This window comes from Gavialis gangeticus, unplaced genomic scaffold (genome assembly GCF_001723915.1).
Source record: "Gavialis gangeticus isolate Ggan-Ray unplaced genomic scaffold, GavGan_comp1, whole genome shotgun sequence".
Lineage (NCBI taxonomy): Eukaryota > Metazoa > Chordata > Crocodylia > Gavialidae > Gavialis > Gavialis gangeticus.
The window spans coordinates 9863515-9880867 of record NW_017729034.1 but is presented as its reverse complement, the minus strand read 5'-3'; the positions used below and the strand labels follow the sequence as shown (position 1 = coordinate 9880867).

The 17353-nt window shown below is 43.9% G+C and overlaps 1 protein-coding gene across 1 annotated transcript in view; it reads right to left on the bottom strand.

The window, feature by feature from the left end:
* Positions 1-17353, bottom strand: part of MAATS1 (MYCBP associated and testis expressed 1) — a 96796-nt gene that overhangs the window by 38001 nt on the left and 41442 nt on the right. Inside the window, exons 3-10 of the mRNA XM_019526669.1 lie at positions 11901-12058; positions 9256-9339; positions 6122-6178; positions 3807-3988; positions 2582-2759; positions 1917-2074; positions 1489-1671; positions 1207-1349 (exon numbers count right to left, since the gene is read on the bottom strand). Coding sequence (XP_019382214.1) covers positions 1207-1349; positions 1489-1671; positions 1917-2074; positions 2582-2759; positions 3807-3988; positions 6122-6178; positions 9256-9339; positions 11901-12058 — 1143 coding nt within the window. The remainder of the gene's footprint in view (positions 1-1206; positions 1350-1488; positions 1672-1916; positions 2075-2581; positions 2760-3806; positions 3989-6121; positions 6179-9255; positions 9340-11900; positions 12059-17353) is intronic.

The window sequence follows — 17353 nt, the reverse complement described above, 5'->3', positions numbered from 1 at the left end:
ACACTGGCTCAGCACTGACTGGAAGAAAGAGCTCTCTAGCACTTAAATCTTAAATCTTCAGAGGGAAACTCTCTTTTCAAGTAGCGACCAGATACAACACTGAATTTCCTAAAATTTGATAATTGGCTTTGAGATTATTTTAAAGCAGGATTTCAGTTTTATTTTAAAATGCTTTAACAGACAGCTACCGCCTTCTGGAAATGGATTATTGCGCTACATTAAAACACAGGAACACCTGTATATACAAAGGGAATGACTAAATATTTCTCATCAGTTAGGTCAGAAGAAAATACAAATGAAAAGCTAACAAAGTTTTATATATAAATTTTTGGGGATATGTCATCCAATAACCGTACAGCTGATTTAAAAAATAATGCAAGCTCATAACTATATCACTAGATGCATACCTTATAACTCATCTCATTTGGATTGTTCCTTGCTCCAGCTGTTATGTAAAGAGGGTATTTGCTTCCACATTAGTCATTTACATTGCATGTGTAGACATCTTATTTGCAAGTACAACTGTGATTGATTTATATATGTGCATTTTGTGTATGCAATAGTTTTTCAGTCTTGAAAATCAAATGCTAGTTGTCCAAGCACCTAGGTAAATAGCAGCAACCTGTTCTGATCTAGTTTAGATAAGCAGTGTTGTCTAACCAATGCTTTGCTGCAGATGTATAGGATTTTAAAATGTATAATCCCAATTTAGTTTAATTTTTAATTATTGAAATTTTAACCAGTAAGATTACCATATGTAAATTAAAAAGGGAAGGCAAAAGAAAATAGGCAAAGAAAGGAGGAAAACTGATGATTTACATCAGAGATCATAATCCCAACATCTTTTCATATAGCAACAGCAAAAAGAGAAGGAGAAAACATAGAGGATCAGGGAAGGATTAGAGTGGGTACCAAAAAACAACCCCCTTCTACGAAACTAGAAGCTTTTCCACAGAGCCGAAGCAGAAGAGAGAACACTGAGTCAGAAGGAAGATGCATTGGGCTCAGAGTAGTAGTGATTATGCCAAATGACAACTTGCAAGTTCATTAGTTAATGCTCTCTCCCTGCAGCTAGTCTTATTTCTGGTTTTACATGATGGGCATTTAGGAAGTGATATTGGGGTATTTCTTCCCAATAGCATTTCTGTGCAAGGTACGGTTCAAATCTGAAAGGAATCTTATGTGTTACCAGTTGCAGCACTATACCTGGTGAACCTGTGACAGCTCCATCTCTAGCCTTGCTGATCGCTTGATAAACCCATCCTTAGTGGTCGTGACCTTGGGTTGTGGAACTTTGGTCTGGAGCTGGGTGATGGAGTCTGGGAGAGATGCCTCCAGCTCAAGTAATCCTAGGAAAGGTGGAATAGGAATAGGGGTGCAGCAGAAGAGAAGGGAGGGAGGGAGGGAGAGAGACTTGAACTTCAGTGTAGGCTTAGGTTAATATTTAAATAAATGTTTCCTAATGTGAAACTTTTGAAGATGCCTTACCCTCATAGGTGTTAAGAAAGTAGCTTTTTACCACAAAACGTTCAGAGTGGTTATCTGGAAAATAACCAATTCTGGACAGAGGCCCATAAGGCTGCGATGCAAAATTAGAGTAGTCCTTGATGATGTCTCGTCTCTCCAGCTTCCCCTCCACATTCTTCCCCTTGGCTACCAGCCTCCTGATGGCTGAAAAATAATTGTAGCCATGAGTGGTGCTCTGACAGTCATGGTCCTGAAAGAGTCACATCCTAAGGAATTTGGTCAGGCTTCTATTTGTCTAGGACAGAATACAGCCTACAGAACAAAGGTTGCCCAGGCAGGCCCAAAACGCAGATGTGCCCTCATGTTGAACACCAAGTTGCAGCCTTATGACAATGGAATGGCGCAGTCTGAAAATGAAGTCCCAGCCTCCTGTTTTCCTCCCAGTTTACCTTTGACATGCTCGTGTCGAATTCTTTTCACCCTCTCTTCTTTGGCTTTCTGACGGTTAAACCAATGAGCATCCAAGCGGCTGACATCCACCTCATTCTGCTTCTCCTCTCGCTGCTTCAGCAACTTTTTTAAGATTTCAAGTCGGAGCTCTTGCAATCTTCAAAAGAATGAAAAGCAAGGTCTTAACTGTAGTGCTCTACAGAGCTCCCTGGCACCATTGCCACAGCTAAACCCAACAGGTCATTGACCCGATTCTTAAATGTGGCCAGACTGCAAACCTAGCATATGTAGTCTTTTCTAAAAGAGAGTTTCACTGGTGAAAGATGTTAGGTAATAGTCTCTTACATCAAATAAAATTCACACCCCCAGATCAATTGCTTTGATTTCAGCATGCAGCCTCCATGCTCACTCAATGTGATGTCCTCCAAAAACAGTAAGAGGGATGCCATCTGCGTGGAGGGCTTTTCAGTTGGATAGAGTAATTAGATTCTAATTACCAAAGGTGATGAGCACCTTTTGTGACTAATAAATTGGGCAAACTTGAATTGGTGACCTAAAGACAGGGGTCTCTGGCCTTCTCCCAAACCTTTAGCTATCTGATTCCAACTCCATTTGGTTTCCTTACACCTGAGAGACCAACAGCATGCACAACTTTAGCTCCTACTTTTCTATTTCCTGTTCTCGGAAGGCCCACTCCTTCCTCTCCATGTCATCCATCATCTTCCTCCTCTTCACAACTTGTGAGGCATCGTTCAGTGGTGGAAGAGTTGATTCCCAGACACGTTTCTCCCGGGCACGTTCAATCATCTCCACTTCAGCTAGTCCTGCTGGAAGGCCCCGGCCTTTCAGAGAGAAGAAGCAGCATTTCTTTAGGAAGACTACAGGTCAGGATGATATTCATCACTACTGTGCTAAGATATTACAGTGATGGATATAAGAGTGGGTAGTAAATATAAACAGAACAGTTAGAGCAGTAGTTCTCAAACTTTTTAGACTCAAGACACCCCTCTTCAGACTCAAGGCAGCCCCCAGAAAATGCCAGCTTTTCCCTTGGAGAATGCCACTTGTTTTTTGACTACAGAAAAATAACAGAGCAATTCTTCTGTTGCAAACAATGCAGAAACACCACAATACCACAGGTCAGAAGGTTTTTAATAGTATGAATTCCTATTTGAAACCTTTGAGTTTATCTTGTGAATCATGTTTATACACCTAAGCATGCTAACATTGCATGGCACCCTGTGGTACCCTTGAAAGGATCTCAGTACACCCCATGATGCTGCAACACCCTGGTTGAGAAGCACTGATTTTGGAACATGGAAGTAAATACTTCTGAGGCTGCCATCTCCCTGAGCTTTTAAAATGTGGTAAAGACTGGCCTCTGCAGTTGCTACAGTGATATTAAAAGAGGTGTACTCACTTCTCTTACTCCAGGACATAAGGTGGTCACCAGCTAGGGGGTGGATCAGAAAGGCATTTCCTTTCCACAGAATCATGCAGTATATTAAAATGCATTTGAGGACCAGCTCCTTCCTCTGAAACATCTACCATGGTAAGCAGTGGGACACTGGTTTTTGTTGGCTCACTAGTGTAGGAGTTTTTATATCCCAAATTTCTAACTTGAAGCAGTGGAAGAAATACTTTTATTTACAATACATAATGCCTTTTGAATGAAAACACCTTACAAAGTGCCTCACAGGAGCTCTATTAGGTAAGCCATGTATCCATTTTAAATTTGGATAAAATTATGTACCCCAAGAAAACAGCAAGGAAACGTCACAGCTGGGAAAAAACTGAAACCATATACCAATTTGGAAACATCCTTCTGCAGTTCTCAGAGAGAGTGCATCAGTGCTATTATAACCATGTTTCTTCGTTTTCCAACTCACCCCAAGTAAGAGTTGCAAGTGTCAGCAGTTCTGGGATTGAACCTTGAGGAACTATATATTCTGGGGAGTAGGGGTCAGTCTGAGCTTCACCATCCCGATAATCTGTCTGTGTCCCTACAGTTCGTGATATGGGATACTGTTGTCTAGCACTGATGGAAGATGAGTGAACATATGGATCTGTCCTGTTGAAAAAGAAAAAAAATGCATGTTGTATAAACTGCTGTATTTTATTTATTTTTTTTTTAATTTATAAAATGCACTAGTTACAAATAGGATTTTCCGAGGTGCTCTGCCTCCGTTTAAGGCTGATTCCACTCAAATGAGCTCCAGTGATTTCATCGAGAACAGAGGTAGCCCACTGCTGAGCACCTCAGAAAAGCCTCTCTCTAGGTGAGCAAACCACAGGCCTTCTGCAGTAGCCAGCTTAGATTATTACATGTGAGCCTCCAGTACACCTGCATCTGACAGCACTGCATTTCATGATTCAAGGTCCTAGTGCAGTCCAATGTAAACAGCTGCAGCTTGATGGCAGTCTGACCCAGACTCTATGGTTAAGTTAATTATGTGAGTTTCATGCAAGATGTTAAGCACAAGCTGCACTGCTTTTCCACTGACTTGGCATTCAATGAGAGTTCAAAATGAATGAGTTGGAAGGAGCGGTAGTAAAGCACCTAACAGAAGCAAGTAATATAAAGCAGGACTGCAGTAACTTAACACCTTTGCTATCCTGTAATAGGGACTTCTGCCCCAGTCACTTTAAGGGGGAAAGACTGAGGAGCCAGGTAACAACAGGACAGCAGGAGCAGAAGACTTATTTGACCTAGGGGGAAAGACGTGTGCATGGTGGAGGAGTCAGGTGACCAGAAGAAAGGTGCCCAGAGGGACATAAGCTTAGCTCCCAAGTCGGAGAAGGCAGTCAGAGGGACATAAGCTCAGCTCCCAAGTGGGAGCAGGCAGTCTGGCCCTGTACTCTGCAGGGAATACTCAAGTGAGAGAGAGAAAGAGAGAGATGGAAGGAGACAACTGAGAGGGGAGTCTGAAGAATTTGGGGATAATGACCTAGAGTGGGGACTGATTTTAGCTAAAAGCAGTTTGTTGGTGCCTTAGTTTATGTTTATAACTGCAGCACCAGGTTGTGGCTACAGGGGAGGTTCAGAGGTCATGCAGTAGGGTGCTAAGAGACTGCTGTGTATTAAGCCCTATACAAGGGTGTAGGCTGTAGCCATGTTGGTCTAAGGACATAGGCAGACAAGGTTCTTTGGATAAATCTGTCTAATAAAAGATACTGGATTTACCTTAAGCCCTGTATAAGGCAGTAATGCAAAGGGCTGGGGCCAGGGAGCCTAAGCCTGAGACAGTGGGCCAAGACTGAGGGTCTCAGCAAGAGAAAAGGACCCAGTAAGAAGGCCAAGGCTTAGATGAAGGGCTTCGTGCCCAAGGGACAGAGAGTGTGGATGGGACTGGGAAGTCCCATGAAAAATGATGACAGAGTGACACCTATGAGGCATGGGTGGTTGGAGTCCATGATTAATTAATGTCCCTAAGGTGAGTTGGCCCTATCCATGCCCTCAGGCACTAACAGGGCGTAATCAGCTTGGCCACTTGTAAATCCAGGAGGCAAAAACACAGGGACTGAGATAAGTTTCTCAAGTGAAACACTATTTTCATCAAGGCAGGTAGGACACTGAGAAAGTTACTCTGAAGAGCTGAGCCCAGTTATTTTGCCATTAAGGGCCATTGCAGCCACTCTTGGGGCTTGTCCTGTCACACACCCCAATGCTCCCTGGAGAATATTCAACCAACTCACAAGTTGAAGCAATTTTCAGTGACTTTACTGGGAGCGGTGCCCACTTGACAGCACATTTGAATCTGACCCCCATAAAAACTGGATCATGCTAATTTAAGAATACTGTACTGCAAATGATGCAAGAATGTAACATAAGGTATTTGACAAGAAACAATAAAACAACTCAAAATCTGACTGTATCAGAGACCTTTCCTCTATGACTCACTCTCAGCTTTCTTTTTAATGCTTCTTGATCACAACATATTCAAAGCGCACAGATATCTGATCCCCAGTCATGTAGTGCTGCTTACATATCCCAAGCAATGTCAAAACCTACCTGTAGGAATTTATGCCTAAGTTACTCCTTCAGGGATTTCATGGTGGTGGACAGATTCTTTCCACTATTTTAATGAGCTCACCCTATTGCTTCTCTGTTAAAAATATCTTTTTTTTTCTGTAATAAAGTTGAACATCATTTATGGCTATAAAAACCCATTGTAACAGTGCTCCTCTGGAGTTCACTACTTACTTTGCCATTGCATAAATAACATTTAGTGGAAATGACTGACTGAAAGGGATGTAAGGCCTGGAAAGAGAGAGAACACATTTAAGACAACAGCCACAAGAATAACATACGTAATAACAGAATATTACAGCTTAGCAGACCTGGATCATTCAGTGGTAAAAAATGGTCTAGCTCCATTTATTTCACTGGGATTATGTTGATTTTCAGCAGCTGGGGATTTGTCCCTGAGTGTTTAAAAATACTTACAAAATAGCAGTTCTTGCAAGTCTAATGAGCTTGTGTAACTATGTCATCAGCAATATATGAGAACTCTTGTTCTGAGTGGGAAAACGTGTTCTAGTTTCTCATTCAGAGACCAGTTCTCTCATTTCACTTAACTATAAGGCCTAGCTTCATTGATTTTTAAGGGAATTAACACTGATTACACTCTAGTAAGAAAAAGAGAATCAAGATCAAGAAGGTTAATGGCTTAGTTCATTGATACGTCAGGATTTAGAATGAGGATGAAGGCTGTTTGGCTGGAAAATAGGTTTGGAGCTTTATCTGGTCCTGGTTTAAAGTTCTTTTCTTCTCCATCATATTTATTCTGCTAAAACAAATCCTCAAATTGAAAACCTTCACAAAGAACTTGATATCAAGGGAAAGATCTAGCCCTTCTAGATTTTATGATCCTATAGCTATTTTCTGGTTTACTGTGACATTCAGGGTTGCTTATAAACATCTTCCCTTCCTTGCTCACATGCTCGCTCTCTCTCTCTCTTTTCTTTTATAGCTGAAAAAGTTATCATAGGTGTTTTCAGTCTTTCATTTCTGTCTGGTCATACTGTGCTGCTACTCTGTGATTCACACTTTTGGCTTTACTAGCCCAAATTTACCAGCTTTCTAGAATGTATCTTAAACATATGGTCCATGGACTAGATTTGGTCCTCAGAGCTGCTGAATATACCCCATGGGGCTCCTGCCAGGCCAGGTAATATGGGAGAAGGCTAGCGGAAGACGGGGCCTTTTGCAGAATTCAAGGTTCCAGGGCTGCTTTGGACATGGCTGTCAACAGCAGGGGGATGAGTGAGGTCTATGCAAATACAACCCTGCTCACCCTGTGGCCACTTGGCATTCTGCTCTTTGCACACAGCTGTTTGAGCCACTGTCATCACTGATTCTTCTACCGCTATCACTGCTAGTGGCCCCCCACCAGCTCTGCCACAGCTGCTGCTGGCCCCACTGCCTCCTCTGCTGTGATCCAGCCCAGAGCACAGGGTGAGTTTGATACCCCTGGTCTAGAGTTAGAAACTAATATTTTAATGTAGTTGGAAAACAAAATTCCAAGCTTCTTTTAGCTGGTAGAAAAATGTCTTGAGTGCCAGAAGCTCTTAAGATAGCAGCTGCTAAAATTGTGTGGCACTTCAAACTGGAGTTGAAAAGCATCACAGTAATCACATGATGTTACTATTGGTTGAGGTACTACTGACTATGTTCTCAATTCCTTGTATATGTTTGGGTTTTCTAAAGCTTAAACGAATCCTGGCATGAACCCCAACAACTTCAATCAACTTTTAAGATAAGCCATGCTTTAGAATTATCTAATTTGATGTTTCCTTCTTTACATGACTATAGTTTCTGAAGTACTTTGAAAATGAAAGGTGCTAAAAGTCCAAAGTATTATTATTAATTTCTTGTTTAGGTACAAGTTATAGGAATTGTTGTCATCCAAATAACAATGTATCTGACTACCAAGTTTCTTTAGTAGCCTCTGAAAGACAATGAAAAGTTTATTTTAACCTTGTGGCAGTGGATAAGTTGGTCTATGTCTTTATACTGCTAACATAACTAAATGTCTTTGATTCATTTAGACAACTGGATTTAACAAGGGCCAGGTTTGCTAACAGCCTTAAAACTAGTCCCTTGAAGTGAATGGTGTTGCGTTTGCCAATGCTAGCAGTGAATTTATCCCAGTGTACCTCTGTGGCTAGACTAGCATGCGTTCGGTATGCCATGAGAGAACTGCTGGCTCAAACTCTATCCCATGTTTTTAGCTTAATGACAAACTGCAGAGTAATTCTTGGGGGTACTGAGGTTTTGCAAGATGGAGCATTTGTCTGGTGAAAAATGTATCTGATATTCCTGCTGCTTTTCTCACCAGCAGGTATTGGAAATTTAAAAATTATAGAGCAGTAGGGCTGGAAGGGACGCTGTCTAACTTGTTAGCAAAACTACACAGGCAATCTCAAGTACAACCACAACCACCCTAGCCTGCCATGGGTAAAGCAAGGGGACCATGGTAGCAAATGCCCTGCTGCAGCGATGTTGTTAAATCATCTGGTATATTAAAAAAATTCTAATGTAGCTTAGCAGAAGGCAGGATAGCTTTGCACCTCTAGACAAGTGGTTTTCAACCTGTGGTCCAACCTGTGGTCACCCCTGGGGGTCCACAGACTGTGTCTAAGGGGTCCACGAATGGTGACTATAATTAATCAAAAGTATATGAATACCCACACTTATAATTCAGAGGGTTCACACCTCCATTTGAAATTTCCAAAGGGATCCACACCTCAACATTTTTTAGGGGTCCGCAAATGAAAAAAGGTTGAAAACCACTGATCTAGACAAGGTGAGGGCAGTGTATTTGATAAGCAGGGATGTGTACAGTGTTCCTGTTAGATAAGGAAAGACAGAGAGAAACACATGCCCTGAACTCCCAGTGAGGGTAATCAGTCTCGGCTAAAACTCTCTCCATTGGCTTGGGCCATATCCTTCCCCTCCATGCAAAACAGTCTCATAACCGTGACCCTCTCTGAGCAACTGCTGAGCAGAGAATAGCTGCTGCATTTGGCTACACAACATCTAACTCCTTCTTTGAAAGCTTTTTGAGATATGTGGAATGTAAAAAGTGTTGTGATTTTTTACTTGATTGGTGTAGGAAATCCACAAAGTAATGATCAAAGAACTGATGCTTAAGGACTTCACACTTTCAGCAATCTCAAAGCTAAGCAAGGGCTAGATTCCAACTTCTATAGTATTAGTGTAAAATTCAAACTAATTCCACAGATGTGTCTGGAGTTATATCAGTGTAAAATAGGGACTGGCTGAAGTTGGAATTTGGCAGATTCATACACAATAGTTACTCATTCACTCCTCACCGTTCAAAGTATTTGTAGCGATTCCTTCCAGTAACTTCAGGATCTTCATAAACTATCTGAGGAATCTGAAGAGAAGGCTGAAATCTATAAATCAAAACATAGGTTTCATTAATGTAACTTATATTTTAATGGAGTATACTCAGAAATGTTCTTTTTTTCTATGCTTCATTATTATCATTATTATTTCACTATGTGCTTGCACAGCTAAAACTTAATCATTTCAGATTCCATAACGAAGTAGCAGACAAGCATCCAACTGCATAAGTAACACCAATATTATGAATGTATTTAAGTTATTCCATAGTCTCAGGCACAGTACAGCAGCTCTATATGTAATGGAAATTTCATATTGTGCATAGACAAAGTCATGCATATATTACCTTTTTAAAAAACTTTTTTTTGGTCAAATTGGCCTGGAAATATTTCCCCAATGGAGATTACACATTCAAAATTTCATGGGAATTAAAGTTCAACTTCTTTTACTTCTATGGGAGTCCATGCATGCAGGTACACAAAAGAGTCTGAATACTTTTGATCAGCCAAAATTTTAGGGAACAGATACAATGAAGGAAGTGAGAGATTTACCTTCACTAAAACTAGAGCTAGAGATTTTCTTCAGACACAGAAATGATAGACTCTCAAGCCTTCACTCTGGGTCCTTTAACGGTGAAGAAAAATTAGGCCGACCATAGGGATGGGTTTAAGGAGTGTGCTAGCTGGAACATATCCCTTGTAAACACAGCCTCTCTTCGCTGTTTTCACACCTTGAAGGAATCAACACTGAGTCTGAAGTAGAAAATTAGATACTCTGCTTCCCTCCTGACCTCTTAGAGGTTGCCTTTTATGCACCAAGTTCAAGAACACATAGGATTTATTGGTCACAGTAACAGGCAGGGAGTAGGGAGTCTTCTATCTAGTGAAAGCTGACCGCTAGTTTTACTACTTGGTGGAATTCAATCATTTCCCTGCCTTCTCTCTGAACCTTTTCAACCTCCTGAAGGAGAATGACAGCCCTAGGAAAACTTCATACCATGTTCCTTGAGAAAATTGTTCCATACATCACACAACTCCAAACGTGTAGTCATGTTTTGACTACACCTAAGTATGGCTACTTACGAGAAGCCTGAATCTAATTTAATATAAAATGGAATCAAATGCTGCTGCCCTAATTTTGAAAAGGACAGTATAGTTTGCAGGTGCACAGATATCAGTATGTAATGTAGTTTAACAGCTTGCACTGAAATGAATTGCTATGTGCTGTGATGTTTTGTCTCTAAGGACCTTGCATGATAAGACCCTGAGCCTCATGGTATAACTTGGTGACCTCAGTTCAGCCAGCCACTGCCCTGCACACTGTACAGAGTCTGATGCTTCATTAATCCCTTCTGATGTACCTTCTACTATGTTGTAAAGATAGTTTAAAATAACCCCTTCCTAGCAGCTGGCCCAATGTCCTGAGTCAAGAGTCAGCCTTATAATCTGAAGTATTTTCCTGGTTCTGACTAACCTTTAATTGTGCAATTTTTATCTGCAGTTCAAATGAGTCAGCTGGGCTGAGCTCTATTACCATTACCTGGGACTTTACCTGTCAGAGTGCTGCTCCATCCAAATGGATTCTTATTTCCTTCAGTACAGGTGGGCATTTATTTTAGTGATCTGACTTTATTAGCATAAGACACTCATCCCATCAAAGTACAATTATAGCCATAACAGGGACTGGGTAAAATACTACATGGATATTGCTCCTTCTGTGCCCTTGAAGCACACCTGCTGGCTTTGCTGATATAAACAAGCATTTAATGCTGTTAGCTCTGCAGTGCCAACACAGCCAGTGGCAAGCAACCTGGGTAACATTCTGTCTTCTGTGTCAGCAATGCTTATTCAGAGCCAGTCAAAACTTGGTGACGGACTATATTTACACGAGATTTTAAAAAGTTATTTTGCAAACATTTTGAAATGCTGAAATTTAGAGGGAAAAATCATGTTTTTGTTTGCTACCCAGGGAACTGTATCACATAAACAGGTCAGAGTCTAAAAGTGATTTATTGATTAATTTTATGTACCAAGTAAAACTGAAAACAATCAGTTCTGCTATGAGCAACTGTCCTGAATAGAGCTACAGGGAAACTCAAGACCAGTAAATAAGTGAAAAAACTTACATACATGCTGAAGTGCTTTGCCCAAGTAAGATTTGAATTGGACATACTGCAAAACAGAGTTCCACAGGTCAATTTGCCTGTTTGAAGAAGGCCCTACCCATGTCTGGTCTATCTAGAACCTTGGTAGGAACAGCAAGGAAAATATAACCTGTCTCAGCCTTTGATGAGGAGTGAAGGGGAAAAGACTACTGCTGAAGTAACTCAGGCCTGGATCACTGAGGCCTTGATCTCTTTCACTGTCCACAACAGCTTGAAATAAATCTGCTTTGGTTTACTCATGAGCAGTGCAGAGCAAATATGACAGGGCTGAAGAAATATATAATGGTTTCACTCTAAGAAGCTGATGGGCAGCCATTTTCTATAACAGCTGCCATCTCAGAATCAATTTCAAGGGCAAACAGCCAGGAGCAAATTGCAGCTTCCTAACCTGTATTGTACATTTTATGCATCCTATTTAAAAAAAAAATCCAACTAGAGAACACTTACACAGTAAGCTGCTGAAGAGCCTCTAGGCGCTGCTGAGCCCTCCCTCTCCATTTTTGGTCAATAAATGGTGGCACGGGATCTTTTCCCTCCAAGCGTAGATTGTACCCAGGATAATGGATAAGGCTGCTAAACATGGTTTTAAATATCGGCACATTCCTCTAGTGTTAATGTAGAGACAAAGTGGGAATAGGCAGTTACTTAGTAATTCCTCATGGCAATAAGGTATTTGTATATATACAGAAACAATATGGCACAAACAGTATACAGAACCAGGAGGGCAATAAACTTGGGTTTTAGGGATGGAGACATTCTGTCTATAAGACATGTTTCCCTAGATGTGAAGCATATTAGGCAAGCTGCAGTGAACATGAATAGAACTCCTGTGGCTTATCTACACTGCCATGATGCTAGATTCTGGCAGAGGGAGGGAGGGAGAGGAAGCAAGGCTTGTGTACAAACCATGCCCATGCTCCACCAACTCAAGTCTTCAGGCATGCTCCAACCAAACACAGAGTTTGGTAGCTGAAGCAGCTCTCAGCTTGTCTCCAATGGCTGCTCTCAGGTTTGCTGGAAACCAAGGGCTCAAGATTGGCCAGAAAGGTAAGACTACAGCAGCTTCACTTTCCATTTTGGAGCCTGCCCTCGACTCAGGTGGGCAAATTCTGGGCAGGATGTCCTCAAGCTCTCTGGGTGCTGTAACCTGCCTTGTTTATAAAAATCAGATTGAATTAAAAAATACTCAAACAAAAACCTAAGGACTTGTCTACATGGAGAAGTTAGTGCACATTAAACTACAGCATGAAATACACTGCACTAGTTACTCTGCATTTACTCCCTTACTGAACACTAAGTATGTCCACAAACTGTGAGATTGCTTATTTTGTAAGTGGAGTGAGTTATTCTGCAAACAAACATTCCTAGTGGGCACTAAGAGTGGTCCCATAGGGAGTTAGTCAACACTGTTACCTATTCCATTATTCATCAAAGCATGCATTAAAGGCATTAAAGGAGAGAAAGTATTGTGTTGTGAAGATCTGTAGTTTTCTGAGCAATGGTTCATTTTGGGAAGAAGCTTTTACTGACAGATGTTAAGATAGATGAGGACTCCATTTTCAAAAGTTCTGGGAACAATCAGCTAAAGTTATTTGAACCATATTCATTTTCTTAAATGGCATAGCCCAACAATTCAAAATTGGCTTGTTCTGTATTGTACTTGCTTATTCAGATGCCCAGAGCTGTGGAGAAGCATGCACTAAAGAAATGAAAAGGAAAAAATAAATGAGATGGGGGGAACGTGGAATTTGTTTGCCTAAAAGGAGTCTGGATGAGAAGGGGAGACTTTCATAGAATTGGTACACTTTAGATATGGAAATGATCTAAAACTGGGTTTTGTTTTTTTTCATATTAGAAAGGATATGGTCTGCACAGGTTAGACAATAAGGTGTTCATGCACTAGGGTCCCTTCTAGATATCTGAAGTCTGCTGGCTATTGTCAGGGAACTGTTTATATACTTGGTTTACACATTAAGAGCCCTCAGAGCTAAGGACGCCAGAAAGATTTTTTCAGAGTGTTTCTATGCCTTTGGCTACTTGCACAGAAAGGGCACAATACAAGTACCTGTCTGAGCTCGGTATAACCCAGGGGTGGCCAAAATACAGCCCATAGGCCGGATCCGGCCCGTGAGGCCATTCTATCCGGCCTGCGGGGCCCCTAAAAAATTTAGAAAATTAATATCGATCTGCCCTTGGTTCCTGTCAAAAATGACAGGAACCAAGGGCAGTAGGACCCAGGGGAAGACCAGAGGGCTCCGACAACAGCAGGGCCTGCCTGGCCCCGCCCCCCAGCCAGGAGCCCCAGTGGGGGCTTTTGGCCTGGGACCACATGGCTGTCCCACACTGGAACCGCCATCCCGCACTGCAGCCACTCACAGCCCGCCTGGGGCTGCCTGTCCCCGCTCCAGATAGCCCCGCATGGACTGTGAGTGGCTGCAGCAGGGAGCACTGGCCATGGGGCAGGCGAGCGGCTGCTTTCACCCCTCCCCCCATGCTCAGCTTTTCCCTGGGCTCCTTCTCTACTCCTTCCCGGTGCAGAGGAAAGCAGCCCCTCCCCTGCCCCATGGCCAGCGCTCCTTGCTGCAGCTGCTCGCAGCCTGGGTCAGGCTGTCTTGAGCAAGCACAGGCAGTCCCAGGCAGGCTGCGAGTGGCTGCAGCGTGGGGCGCCAGGCACAGGGCAGGCAAGGGGCCATTTTTCCCTGCCACGCTCAGCACCACCTTGTAACCCAGCCCCATTGCCATCCTGGGCCCCGTGCTGGCTCCGGCCTTGCCCACTGGGGCTGTGCACAGTGACAGCAGCTGTGGCCCCCCTGCTTGCCTCACCAGGCAGTGTTTGCCACTGCTGCCACTGGGCTGCCCAGCGCGCGAGCTCTGGGCAGGCGGCAGCAGCCAACACTGTTCGGCGTGGCAAGCCAGGGGGCCGCAGTGGCTGCCGCCCCATGCAGCCTCAATGGGTGAGCCCGGAGCCAGTGCAGGGCCAGGCTGGCAGCAGGGCAGGGTTACAAACTGGTGCTGAGTGCGGGTAAAAGCGGCCCCTTGCATGCCCCGCACTGTAGCCACTTGCAGCCTGCATGGGGCTGCCTGTGCCTGCTCCAGACAGCCCTGTGTGGGCTGCAAGCACCTGCAGCAGGGAGCGCCGGCCATGGAGCAGGTGAGAGGACACTTTACCCTGTGCTCAGCACCAGCTTCTTCCTTGTCAGCGAGCAGGGGGTCGGGGCTGTGCGCTGCCCCCGGCCTGTACCACAGGGCTGGGGGAAGCACTGGGAGTGACTGGGCGGGGAGCCACCAGGAGCATGGGGCCCGCATCTGTGTCCCGGGGTTAGTGCCAGCGGAGCCCAGGCAGGGTGGCAGGAGCGTGGGGTCCCAGCCAGCAGGGGCTCAATGGAGCTGGGCCAGCTCCCCACTCTCCTTGCTGGTGCAGCTCAGCCTGGCTCCACAGACCCCTGCCAGCCTGTGCCCCGCTTTGGGACATTGGTCCCAAGATAGTGACCAGGGGGCAGGGCAACTATCAAGGGGCAGGGCTACCCATGCGGCCCTCGACAGCCTGCCAAAACTGGGTAAGCAGCCCTCTGCCTGAAATAATTGCCCGCCCCTGATTTATTCTGTCTAGCCTCAAGTGTTATACAGTTGCCGTGCTACAGGGGACTACATGACCCTGCATGAGCTGCTTACGCCCAGACCATAAGAGGCAGTTTGATATTTAATGTTCCTTTAGGATTTGCAGTGAAACCAATGTAAGGGAATTCATTGTAGTATAAATCTTTAGCAAAGTTTTAGAGTAGCAGTTCTCAACCTTTTCACCTCATGTCCCACCAACCATTTTGTCAAAAATCCCTGGTCCCACCATGATAAAAAACCCCCCACAAAATTGCACTGTTTGAGATATCTGTTGATTAATCTATTTCAAGTGCAAACAACTGATTTTTTTCAGTCAGGCAATGAGTTGATGTCCCACCTACACGACCTTCACATCCCACCAGCTGAGAGACACTGTTTTGGGGGACATCCAAAAGTTTCAGATGATCAGGGTTTCAGATAATGGCAATCCATGAAACTTGCTTTCAAAAGCTTTATTAGCTCCACTACTGAAATGTTGCATAGAGGATGTCAGCTTACATTAACAAGACTGCACTCCAGAGAACAGAATCCTGCTAGCAGGCTCATTCAGGGTCCTTCCTAAACCCAGAAGGACAAAATCAAAAAGCCTTTTTTGACATCTTATTCCTTGTGTAATTGCAGCATATCCCCTCCTCTTTGGCATTCTAGCTGGATGGCAAATATTGTTAGTCATGTTAGTCTAAAGTCAAGGAGAAGGCAGGGTAGATTTGTACCTTACAGACATACAAACTGAAAGCACAAGCTTTCTTGGACTGAAGCTCACTTCATCAGATGCTGTCACTCACTTAGCATCTGATGAAGTGAGTTTTAGCCCACAAAAGTTTGTGATATAGATAATATAATGTAACAGGGGCCAAGCCCTGTTACTGCAAGTAAGGCTAGGCAGTAGAGGTAGAAAGCTGCAGAGCAGCTAGATAGTGGACAGCTGGCAGCTAATTAGATAATGGCCTGCTGGGATGGCCTCAGCTCAGAAGGAGGAGGATACAGGGGTTATATAATCCCTGTATCTGAGGCAGAGATAGCAGTCTGACTTGGACAGAGTTGGAGGAAGAAGCTTATAGCTGCGAGCTCTGTAGGGAATTGGAGACTGACCCTGACTGCATTAGTTGAAGGAGCTCCATGTGCATGAAGTATAGAAGCAGTACCACAGACTGGTGAGGGAACTGAGCAGCCCACTAGGGCTGGAGCTGGTAGGAGCCAGCAAGATTAGGAAGGAGTCTGGGGAAGGTTTTTAGAAAGGCTCCCCAGTTGCAGTGTAACTATAGTTGAGTATTGCTCATTGCATTTTGTGAGCTGTGAAGCACGGGAGTGGCTGAAGGAGAGAAAAGGGGGCCACTGAAGATGCCCCAGAAGGGCCTAGTTTACTGCTGGATTGGCAGTAAGCCAAGCAAATGGTGAGTAGCAAATGGTGAACAGGCTGTCAGTGCCCCAAGGGATTGGGTAGAAATGCAAGAACCCTGAAAGACTATGCAGAGCAGGACACCCAGGACTGCACTCTGGTTCTCGGAGCTACACTCCCAGGGTGCATCTACATATGCACTTAACTTTGCAGCAGTCCTAATTTGCCATAGTGTAAAGCCTCACAGTCTACATGTATGATGCTATTACACAGCAGCAACCTAATTTTTGTTGCCATAAGATAGTCAGGGACAGTACTATCTTACAGTGGTGAAAATAACTGCCTAAATGCACATGTAAATAGTGAGCTGGATATAAATTATGCCTGATTAACCCAGGCAGCAGGGGGACAGACCCTGCCTGCTGCTAAGGCACAAGGCTCTGCTCTTTGGGCACCCTTGTGCCCCAGTCAGCTCCTCTGCTGTTTGACACTGTGACCTGAAGCTTGGAGATGTCTCCTGAGCCTGCTGCCAGCCTAAGGCTGTTTCCCCCCTACTCAAACTGCTGTGGTCCTAGGCATATGTGAAGATGCTGCTCGAAGGAGCAGCTGACTCCGGTGCGAACTGTGCCTGAGTTTACTGAGGTATGCTACTTGCAGATGTAGATGTGTTCCCCAGAGTATAAGAACATCAGAGGTATGGCAGGTGAGGACAAACATGGGTACCCAGGGATACAAGTATAAGCAACAGGATTAGAGTGGCCACAAAGAGGTGCAACTCCTGCTGCTAGAAGTGAATTCCATTACATAGATATGTATCTTAGGCTATAACAGGGGTGGGCAAAATGCAGCCTGGGGGCTGGATGCGGCCTGCTAGGCCATTCTATCTGGCCCACAGGGCCCCTAAAAAATTAGAAAATTAATATTTATCTGCCCCTGGATGCCT